This window comes from Eutrigla gurnardus (genome assembly GCF_963514095.1).
Source record: "Eutrigla gurnardus genome assembly, chromosome: 14".
Classification (NCBI taxonomy): Eukaryota; Metazoa; Chordata; class Actinopteri; order Perciformes; family Triglidae; genus Eutrigla; species Eutrigla gurnardus.
Window position 1 is genome coordinate 3,858,106 of NC_139937.1, and position 11,184 is coordinate 3,869,289.

At 47.1% G+C, this 11,184-nt stretch overlaps 1 protein-coding gene across 1 annotated transcript; it reads left to right on the top strand.

Annotated features, from left to right (window-relative positions):
* Positions 1–400: 400 nt before the first annotated feature.
* Positions 401–10,750, top strand: efna1b (ephrin-A1b). The gene is made up of 4 exons (XM_084027132.1): positions 401–670; positions 8,748–9,043; positions 9,139–9,327; positions 9,485–10,750. Exons 1-4 carry the CDS (start codon positions 573–575, stop codon positions 9,604–9,606), a joined length of 705 nt encoding a protein of 234 aa, XP_083883258.1. The 5' UTR covers positions 401–572; the 3' UTR covers positions 9,607–10,750.
* Positions 10,751–11,184: the final 434 nt, after the last annotated feature.

The following is an 11,184-nucleotide window of genomic DNA, read 5'->3' on the forward strand; positions in this document are numbered from 1 at the left end:
TTTTTTACATTTATTTTAACATCTGATAAACACCTGTGGGTTTTACTTAATTAATTCATAAATCTTAAATGAACCTGTAGAGATGTTGTAGATGTGTCAGGATTTTATTTAATTATTTATATATTTATTTATATATTTATTTACGTGTTTTAGTTATTTGTAATGTCTTATAACCATACAATTCCACCTTGGCTTGTTCTTTTCTCGTAGAGTGCCTACTTGTAGTAGTTGTTTTTGTGTTTTTTGTTCCTGGTGTAGAGAGCAGCTGAGCGCCGCCAGTTGCTGCGGGCGGTGGGCGGGGCATTCAGATTCCCCTTACTGCCATTGGCTGACACCACGTCGAGGGGTGGAGCTGCCGCCAGACAAAACAGACAAGTTGCGCTTCTCTGAACCAGTCAAGAGTTGCAACAGAGTTCGTTGAGCAGCATCACTCTGAACTACCTTGATCGCTCCATCAGCGTGAAACGTTGTTTCATCGGCGCGTATTTACGCATCTACACCCTCGACAACAGCAGCGTGTTGAAACCAGCGCGCAGTTGAACTTGGTACTGTTCCCGTGGAGAAGAGGAGATATGGATTTGGTGTTTCTGGTGTGTTTGGCGCTCAGCGTCGGTGCCTGGTTCGCCTGTGCGGAGCGACACAGCGTCTACTGGAACGGCTCGAACCCAAAGTAAGTGATTCCCTGCGCCCGAACTAAGTTCTGTACTGAGTATCTGTGAAAAGTAGATCCCTCAGTGTGGTGTGTGTGTGTATGTGGGTCTCCAGAGGGTGTTCTTTACTTTCTCAACATTTCACACATGTAATTCTCCATACATGATGTCCCCTGTGTCATTATGGGCCCCGAGGCTGCGCGCGCTCTTACACGGTTACAACCGAGCGTGTTGTTGTTTTCATCCGTGTGACAATTAAAGGTTCGTGTGACGTTTAAGGCGCGTGCTCTACCTTTAAAACTAGTAGGATGGTGACCAGGGGCTCAGAATACACAGCAGCAGCAGCAGCAGCGGGTTTAAAAGCAGAAGATGCCTAGACAGATGGACAGATTCACCACTATATTTAACCGCAACACATAGACACAGACATACTCTAAAAGTAGAAAATAGACCCGACGAGTACGAACTTGGCCAGTGACGCTGTCTGTAGGGTCTGCACCTGTGTGTGTCATGGAAAGTCCATAAAGGAAAATGAATCAGTGGGTTCACTTCATAATCAGATTTATAGAGATAACGGTGTCAGTATATTAGTGTTTCTTCAGTGTGTGTGTGTGTGTGTGTGTGTGTGTGTGTGTGTGAGGCAGAGAGGCGCATATTGCTGATTATTTTGTTTTGAGGTCAGCAGTGTAATGCTATCCGACCACTCAGCGGGATCGATGGTGCTTGACAGACGCGCAATATCGCAGTGCGATTTATTGAGCTTTTAGCGTGGAGCGAGTGATCCGCGCACGGGAGACAGTATTGTTTTATAAGGGAAGCAGAAGGACGGTCCCCGCTCCTCTGCTGCCCAGAGAGGTCGATTAAAACCCGCCACCGAGACTAAACAAGGGCAAAAGCTATCATGGCCTTTTAGTCGTCTTGATTACATTAGGCTCTCTAATTGCCCTTTAAGAATGACAATAGGCCCTGAAAGAAAAAAGAAGAGCTGCAACAAGAAAAACAATTGCCCTGATAATTGGATGAGGAGCCTTTATTGGACATGTTGTGTTCGTGAGTAGTGCCTGTGTCATGGGTTACTCCATGTGTGACTCACGGCCCGGGTTTGACCCACCTGAGCTTTACACCTGAGTCACCGCTCGCTGGACGGGAGGTAGTCTGGCTCAGGTGACACTGAAAGGAAAAGGTAGAGGGGAAATGTGAAACCAGAGGCTTTTAGGTCTGGATCAAAGTGGAGCCTCCACTTCTACTTCAAATCATGATGGAGACAAAAAGGAAGGAGGCAGGGAGGGAGACCAGGGGTGGTCTGCCGTCTCTAATCCGCCCCGGACTATTTCTGCTGTCAAATCGAGAGTTGTGTAACCAGACTGACTGTAAACACCCTGACACAGATGGGCTTGCTTGACAATTGACACATCACAAACGCGTAGCTATTCAGCATGTACTTCTGTCATGTCTGTCATGCTTCTCTTTCAATTTAGCACTCTCCATTGTTCACTCGAGGCGTACAGGGAAAGAAAGTCGGTGAGAGAAATTACCGTCAGGAGGATAATGGCAGCTAAAAGCTGACTGAAACCATAATGGGCTGACCCCCACATGCCAGTCGTATAATTTTTTTGTCACATTTTACAGCCTAATCTCCATTACTCCTCTCTAAGCCTTCATTCCCAGACCCCCCTTTCTTCTATCTCACTTCTTTCTCTTGTCTTCCTCTTTTTCCATCATCTCTCTTGTCGTCTGGTTTCCTGCTTCCCCAGCTAAATGCCCACCTGCCCCCACCGCCCCCCGGTGATCAATCAGTCACCTGCTCTGGCTCACGTTGATCCATCAGCAGGGCTTTGACGGCAGCGGGCCGCGGATAATCGATGCTAATTGATCCTCGGGATTGTGAGCAGCAGTGATTTGTCTTAGATGGAGGACAGAGAGCAGATGGCAGCAGTCTGCCCGTTCATGTTGTTGAGTACAGAGATGTGAAGAGCACTGGTAGCGGCTTAGGTGTGTGTGTGTGTGTGTGTGTGTGTGTGTGTGTGTGTGTGTGTGTGTGTGTGTGTGTGTGTGTGTGTGTGTGTGTGTGTTATATCTGTGTTTGATTTTCACCAATTTGTCAGTGAGGCTTAATGTAATCGCTGTCAAGTCTTGTATGGATTTGATACTCTCGGTGTGTGTGGTGTGTGTGTGGTGTGTGTGTGGTGTGTGTGTGGTGTGTGTGTGTGTGTGTTTCCCTACATAACAGGTGGAGAGGCATGTTTTTCTCAGTCTGGTCCAGTCTTGTTTTTACAAGCTTCTCTGCCTGTGTTGATCATATGAGTGTGTGTGTGTGTGTGTGTGTGTGTGTGTGTGTGTGTGTGTCAGAGAGCTTGAACTTGCGTTGCCCTTTACTAGCTTTTAACGGGAAGTGATGTTGTTTTTGTTTTGGGTCGGAGAGTACGTGCTTGCTGGCATTCGTGTTTGTGCGTGCCACCACGTCAGAGTAAGACGAGGAGTGGCCGTTACCGGGGGCAGCCGTTACCGGGGGCAGCCGTTACCGAGACGTGATAAATGTGTGACTCACACTTACATACACTGGAGGGGCAGCGGGAGGACTTGGATGTTAATATTAGCTACAGCCAGCATTCCTCCCCACTGTTACTATACTCAACTCTGCCAGCTGTGTGTGTGTGTGTGTGTGTGTGTGTGTGTGTGTGTGTGTGTGTGTGTGTGTGTGTGTGTGTTACTCTCACTGTTCAGTACCTGTCTGTTCCTCTCTCCATCTTCACTCCCACCATTGGCCCTTAGCCTTGATTCAAGTGCATTCAGTATCTCTATTTTTTTATTTTGCACAAATGTGGATGCTACTAGCACAGCCTCCTTTATATCTGCTATCTCTGTCTTCTCGGACCGCTTTCACCCTCCCAGAGTGGTGAGGGTCCGTTTGCCATGCTCCCAGTATCTGTCCAAATATCAGGAGTTGGGTGTAATGTAATATTCTGTTTAGCTCGGTCGGTGTCTCTGTCCCTGTCTCCCTTTGCTGTTATTGAAGCAGCTGGGCCTGTCTCGACACGTACATGTGGCCTGAGGGATGAGTCCAGACCCCCCTAACACCCCCCCCCCCCCCCCCCCTTAACTTGGACATTTTATACATTTTGTTCCCTCTCCCTGTCTCTCCCTCCACTCATTCTAGGCCCCTCCCCACCCCACGTCCCGTCTGGTTGTAGGCCTCTAATCTCACCAGACACTAACGTAGATTACAGATTGTAATCTGACCATCTGACCCACAGACACAAAACCATCATCCTGCTGGCTCCATTCTATACATATTTACATACGTCTAGATCTATATATATAGATCCTGTGATGTAACTTTGTTTCATTATGCTATGTCCCTTATAGTCTGTATGTGTGTATCTGGGTCAGTCAGTTATATTGTGTAATCATTACGATACATATATTGATTAATAAAGCTGTAGATGTCACCGTGGATCATTCCAGCCATAATCTCCCAGATGGGCTCCATCCTATATCAGAACATTCAAATACAATCACTATAGGACATCTCCATGTAACTTGTGATGCGTCTGAAGGCTTTGTGTGTATTCTCTTCTAATATAACGGTCCTCTTATCTAACACGCTTATAAATGTACACATGCAAAAAACTACGTTATGCATCATAGCACCCAGCAGCACCTGGGGTGATTTTAGTGAGGACATAACCTATATTATATACTTTTTATCTGTGTCTTAGACACCCTCCTCCCTGTATCCATGCACCTCTGCTCTTCCTCTCGCTTCCTTATCTGTGGTCCAGACTTCCTCCCCTCCCTCCCATCAGTCCCCCTCTTTCTCACAGAGCTTCCTCTGTTTTCCCCAGTAGTTTTCCACCGGGGGCGACGGGGCACCTCACGGCTCTGCTAACACTAGAGAGGCCTTGCTTTTTCCTCCTTTATCGTAGTATGTGTGGGCAAGCATGCATGTGTGTTTGCCTATGTGTACTCTGCTCATTCATAGCATTTCAGGCATAACTTGGCAGTGCTGTCCACTCGTAGCCCACTATCGCCCCCTAAAGGACAGCATTGGCAACAAATCTCTGTCAATCGGACTTATGCTCGAGTATTTAGAGGCAGTTTTTGCCGCAGTTAATCCAAATCTCTTTTTCAAATAAGACAAGTTGAATATTTGACTGTAAATTCTTCAACATTACTGAACCCCCCCTTCTCTCTCTCTCGGCTAGACAAGACAGACAGAGGCACACAGATTAACTTGCCGTGACCCCAAAACATATGAAACCAAGCATGATACCATTTGGCCTTCTTCTATTCATTGCACACAGAATAGGAGGCTACAAAAAGGGAGGCCGGGTGAAAAGATTTCAGGGGTTAGAGAGGAGGAGGAGGAGGAGGAGGAGGAGGAGCTGCAGAGGCCAGGCTGCAGGGTGAGAGAAGGGTGAACTGGAGAAAGGGATTTGTGTTGAGAAATTAGCCTGGATGAAGAGCGCTGGTATATTATGTCAGCATTAAGAGACAGGACAAAATAGAGGAAAGGCTGAGGGGGGGATGGGGATGGGCTGATTTTGGAAGAATAAAGGAAAGGCAGACGGAGGGAGTGGACAGTGATGGATGAAGGGCGGAGAGAGGTTTGGAATTGAATGAGTAAGAAACGGCAGGGTTGACAATTTAAGAAAGTTCATCTTGCGAGGGCCGAAAGAATTCTCACTCTGTGAAGTCTACCACGCACACACACAAACGCACACAAACGCACACAAACGCACACAGTATGCATGGAGTAGAAACTAGGGAGTTGAGCGTGTGAGTTATAAGGACAGAAGATTGTATTGGTGCCTAGTAGAGAAAGAATCCCCACCAGGTTTCATGTTGCAAGACAATGATACAGAGGAAGAATGAAGGTAGATTACATTGGAAGCTAATATAGAAGGACTTTTCAGTGTATATTAGATTAGCTATAATGGAGAATCCCACTTGTGAGCAGCTAAACCCATTAGAACCTCTGACAGCTCCGCTGCCTGCGTGAAAGGAGGTGTGAATCTGCCGTACCACAGCAAATTAATAGGGTATTAAGTGTACACGTCAAAGTAAAAGTGTGTGAGAGTGCGACTGGAAATCTGATGAGTGCGCCTTGTGAGAATGTAGTAAACCGTCCAACCGCAGAGCCCCCCCCCCCCCCTCCCACATTCCAGTGTGTGCACACTTACTACTGACTACCTGCGGAGCAAATGGTTTGGGGGGGGTGCATGCATCTGTTTAGTGTTTCAGTGGTGCTGACTCGCTCCGTGAGCGTGCTGTACGAAACAAATATCTTCCGTGCTGACTCAGATGGGAGCATGTGTGAGAAGTTACGACCCTGAACTCTCACCCCTCGACCCGGCTGCCAGTTTGAAACCCTCCCCAGAGGGACGCTGATAGACAGAGTTCCTGTGTCAGTTGTTTGACTGAAAGCAGCGAGAGCTCGGGGGACAAATTGCGGGGACGGCGGGGGGACGAGGGAAAAAAGGAAAGAGGGAAAACGAAAATGAAAGAAGTGGCAGATCAGTGTAAGAACAATGGCAATACTTCAAAGCTTAAGTGAGGAGGCCAAGTGTTGAAGAACTCACCTACAGTCATAACTATTTTATACTCTTATCACACACACACACACACACACACACACACACACACACACACACACACACACACAATCTGCCTGCTGACGCAAATGCAAGAGTAGCTCCATAGTGAGACTTGACCTGTTTGGCAGAGAGGAAGAAAGATTACAGCCACCTTCAACCCTTGCTATTTACCTGCAGTCTCTCTCTCTCTAACACACACACACACACACACACACACACACACACACACACACACACACAGAGAGAGTAGGCCTTGATAAACAGATGTGCTCATGAGCCTGGGGCATGAGACGCCCTGAATAAGGGTCTTCAGAGAATCCCTCTCCCATGAAAACACACACACTCACACAAACAGACAAACCAACACATAGGACGCCGTGTAGAAAGTAGGTTTGCAACAACTCACACACCTGGCTCTCACTCTCACATACGACATAGCTATCACATCAACGCGACTCTCACCGCCCCGAGAAAAAGTGTGAGTCGGAGGCGAGAGGAGACGCGGGGAGATACAAGAGTCTCCAGGAGTGCAGAGCTTTGATGAGTGAAAGGATCTGGATAACTGTGAAACCAGTGAGATACACCGACAGCCATATGAGCACACGTCTAACACACATCCACACCATGTCAGGGTAGTGAAAGCTCCACACGGGGTAAGGTACAGGGGCCCTGTGGCCTTCAGGCATTCTGTCTTTGGGGAGGGAAAGGGTATAATTACACCCCATTCATCCCCCTCCCCTCCTTTTCTAGAGAACACGTTGGGCCCAGACCCCTAACAGCTTTTAATTAGCCAGGGCAATGGAGGAGGGGAAATGAGGAGGTGAAAGGATAAAAGGAGAGTTTTCTTAAAAGCGTCGTGAATGAAATTAGCAACAGAATCAATGTTTTTGTTGGTTTTTCACGACCCTGCGTTTTTATGCGGAGGTCAGCCGGGTCACTAACAAGGACGCAGTGTGGGAAAAAAAGGGTATATGGCATACAAACTGCCCTTTAGTTCAGAGGGAACAACTAGAAACCTCTAAGTGGCTTGTTTTCTCCTGACTGTTGTTCCTGCTCCGACTCAAAGAATACAGGAGAGACGGACAAGATGAGAGTAGAATTCATTTTGCCAATTAGTCTCTTTCCCTTTCACTGAAGCACTTACATCCGTAAACACACACACACACACACACACACACACACAAACATACACATACAAAGAACCTTTTCTAAGAGAGAGAGAGAGAGAGCAGTGATTGCTGGTGAAGGGTGGTGATCAGACTGTTAGCCGTGGATAACAAGTGTAGAGCTGTGCTCAGCTAACAAAGCATGTTTTGACAGGTAGGTTGGTGCTAACACACACACACACACACACACACACACACACACACACACAGAGGCAGGAAGGAGGGGTTAGAGGCCCCTGTTTGGAGCCACCGTGTCTGTGACTGGGCCAGGGGGTCCGAACAGGAGCCACAACAACAGGGCGGGGGGGCTGGGGCCACCGCGTCCCACACTTTGATGCCGGGACACACACACTTACAGCCCACATAAACAAGCAGACACACGGGGGCTGTTTTCTTGTCACTCTCGCTCTCCGCAACTAAATACAAGCATCCACAGCCAGACGTTCAGTTCGATGTGAGGATTAGAGCCTTTTCCCCTCCAGGATGCAATCAGAGTAGGACACAAGGGTCAATCTTTCTTCAACTCCTGGCTTTCGGCCGAACACATGTGCATCGTGTTTACTTTAGAGGAAAGGAGAAATAGCTACCTGCTAACCATACGTAAAAGTTCTACTGAGGTAAGCTTTAACAGTCTGAACATCTCCATGTTCTTCATTAGGACACTGAGGCAAAGGAAGGCAGCGCAGAGGAGACAGGAAGGCTCAAAAAGAGCCATAAAACTAAATGAAGGGTAAAGATGAAAAGAGAATAAGAGAGCGACAGTCTGACTGTCTCCACCCACTCTGTCTCTGTCTTTGATGAAATCAGAGAGACACTCAGAGACAGAGAGAGGAGGCAAATTAGTGCGAGGAGCCTCAACGGAATCACAGACGGACAAACATCCATGTTTAAAGACCATTGAGACAGAGATGGTTTAAAAAGACTTGATAGAAAGACGGTGAAAAGGGAGATTGGTGAATGTCTGCAGAAGGCAAAACAAGAGGTAAAAAACAGGAAGGTGTTTGAGCGGGATGTTGGTAGGGCGACATGAGATCGTAGGCGTGTTGGCCTCGTTTGTAAAACCAAATGAACAAGTCCGGCCTGATCGGCCTCTTTCTAATTCTGTCAAAGTGACGTGTTTGCACATGTACATACACCGTACCTGTGTGCCACAAGTGTGGGGACATGTGGACTCATGAGGAAGCCTGATTGCTGTGTGGTACGCCCTCATTGTTATTCTCGACACGTGCTGTATGAGCCGAGCTGTCACACAGACAACAACAACCCGTGGTATTAATTCTGTAAAAATTGAGACGTTGGTTGGTAACCACCTCTTTCCTCCTGTCTCCTTGCAGCTTCCTGCGAGACGAGTACGCCGTGGAAGTGCGCATCAACGACTATCTGGACATCGTCTGCCCCCATTACGCCCACGGCGAGGTGTCGTCGCACGCCGCCGAGCGCTACGTGCTGTACATGGTGGAGAAGGAGGACTACGAGGTGTGCAAGCCCCACTCCTTCGACCAGCTCCGTTGGGAGTGCTCGCGGCCGTTTGCCCCCCACGCTCCCGAGAAGTTCTCCGAGAAATTCCAGCGTTTTACTCCGTTCACTCTGGGCAAGGAGTTCAGACAAGGAGAGAGCTATTATTATATCTGTAAGTATGAATAATAAAACACTTTTGATCCACTTGTGGTGATCCTGAGAAGGTTTCTTGCATTAAAACCTTCCCTCTTTATGACTTTTCCACAGCCAAGCCAATGCATCACCACGGCCAGGACTGCCTGAGACTGAAAGTGGATGTTGTCGGGCATACAGGCTCCGTGAAAAACAATCTCGATAAATCCAAGGGGGAAGGTACAGGAAAAGGCTTCGACGGAGGAAAAGTGAAGTTACCTGCTGCCGGAGGAGTTCACAACCCTTCTAACCGGCTCCCAGCAGGTGAGGATTCTTCTAAAAAACACAAAAGAAATACCAGACAGATGCAAAATATATAATCCCAGCAGTCCCACATCTGAGGAGCTCAGCTGGGTGTGTTTACCATGCCTGGATGATGAAACCCAACACTGACGCTCCCTCCCTGTTTTTCTTTCCTCAGATGACCCTGCTGTGCTGGAGCCAAACGTTCAGAGGAGCATCGGCAGCTCAGGAGCACAGCTGGTGTCCGTCTCACTGTTCTTCACCACCATCCCGGTCCTATTAGCCCACATGCTCCACTGAGGCCGAGGCTGAGGCGAGACGCCGAGCAGAGACAATGCTAACCCAATGCCGGTCATTGGAACCATGAATGAACACTTTTTTTTTTTATACAGATTTTTTTTATACGAGCACGGACAATGCTGTCAGTATGCGTTTGTGTGTGTGAATGTGGAACGTGGATCGTTCCAAAGAAGAGGACCTTTTTTTTATTACGTTATTATGAGGATAGGAATTCTCATTTGTGACCCTTTTATGATGCACTCTTTTTTTTGTCAATACGAACAAAACTGCAAGCAAACCGATCAAAATACTTCGTGGATTGATAGCAAATTGAAAATGACGAGAGGCGTACATTGTCTTAACGATCCTGTGTTTTCACCATTGGTACAGATTTGCTTTGTGCTCCTCATCTCCAGCTGTTAATGTCATGTTTCTGTCTCTACGTGTGGAGAAATTATTCATTCTTTGTATTGGAAATGTTGACGTCTACTGCCAAAGTGGTATACATTATGTAGGATTTGTGTCATGTTGTTGTGTAGCACTCAGCTCCCTGTTGGATCTCCTCCAGTCCGTTCAATCTTTCCAAGTCTGTCAAAGCACCACTGTGACACAAACACAGTCACAGTGGCATCACACAGTTTTCACTTTAATTAAAACACAATAAAATAAGTTGTCTTATCGACGACAGTGGTGTTCAAACTTTCCCCCCTTCTTAAAGTGATGTCTACTGCTGCTTGAACAGCAAAGTTATTTCATCTTCACATTTAAATAAGTATTTCATAAAGAAAATTAGAAGAAAAGGCCAATTACACTTATTTTTTATGTCACAAGTCCTCGTTTGTCAAGAGCACGAGGGGTTGAGAGCTACTGATCAAGAGACAGATGGGTTAAGATACGGATTTAAACTCACAGGGGTTCTCGGGAGCTGAGCTTTTTCTGTACTCATTCATTTCTGCTGGTACACTGGCTGACGTGCACATGGGGTTCCACGTGCACGTCGTCAAGCCTCAAACTGAAGGGACTTCCCGACTACATTTACAGTCGTTTTGTTTTTGTTCATTTTGTAAATGTTTATATGTAAATGTGTACATAGAGAAAACTATAAGAAACTGTTTTAAGATGTGAAAGAAAATCTTTAGTGAAATAAAAAATGGTTGTGACGTAATTCTCTCTGGTTTTTATCAGCTCTAGTGAGATTAAGTTTGGGCCTTCAAATCCAGCTGACATCATAAAGATTCATGATGGGTAATGGATGACACAATATTTTTATCTCCCGTCCGATGCAGTCCACCCCCCCCCCCCCCCCACCCACGGGTCTTTCCCAACCTCCGTTCTGATCCCCTCCTCTCTGCCCTCTCTCGTCTCTCATGCCTACACGGCTTGCCCTGACGTAAATTTCACAGTTTGAAAACCAAACACGAGAACCAACAGGGGGGGTGATGACGGGGCGAGAGAACGGGATCGTGCAGAGAGAGAGGCTCACAGGCAAACTGACAACTGGGTGTGAGGGTGTCATTCTCGCCTCCTCGCCCACCTTTTTTTTTTTCTTTTTTTCTCCCTTGTTTGCCCCTTTTTTCTCTCTCCCTGCTCTTTACGTAC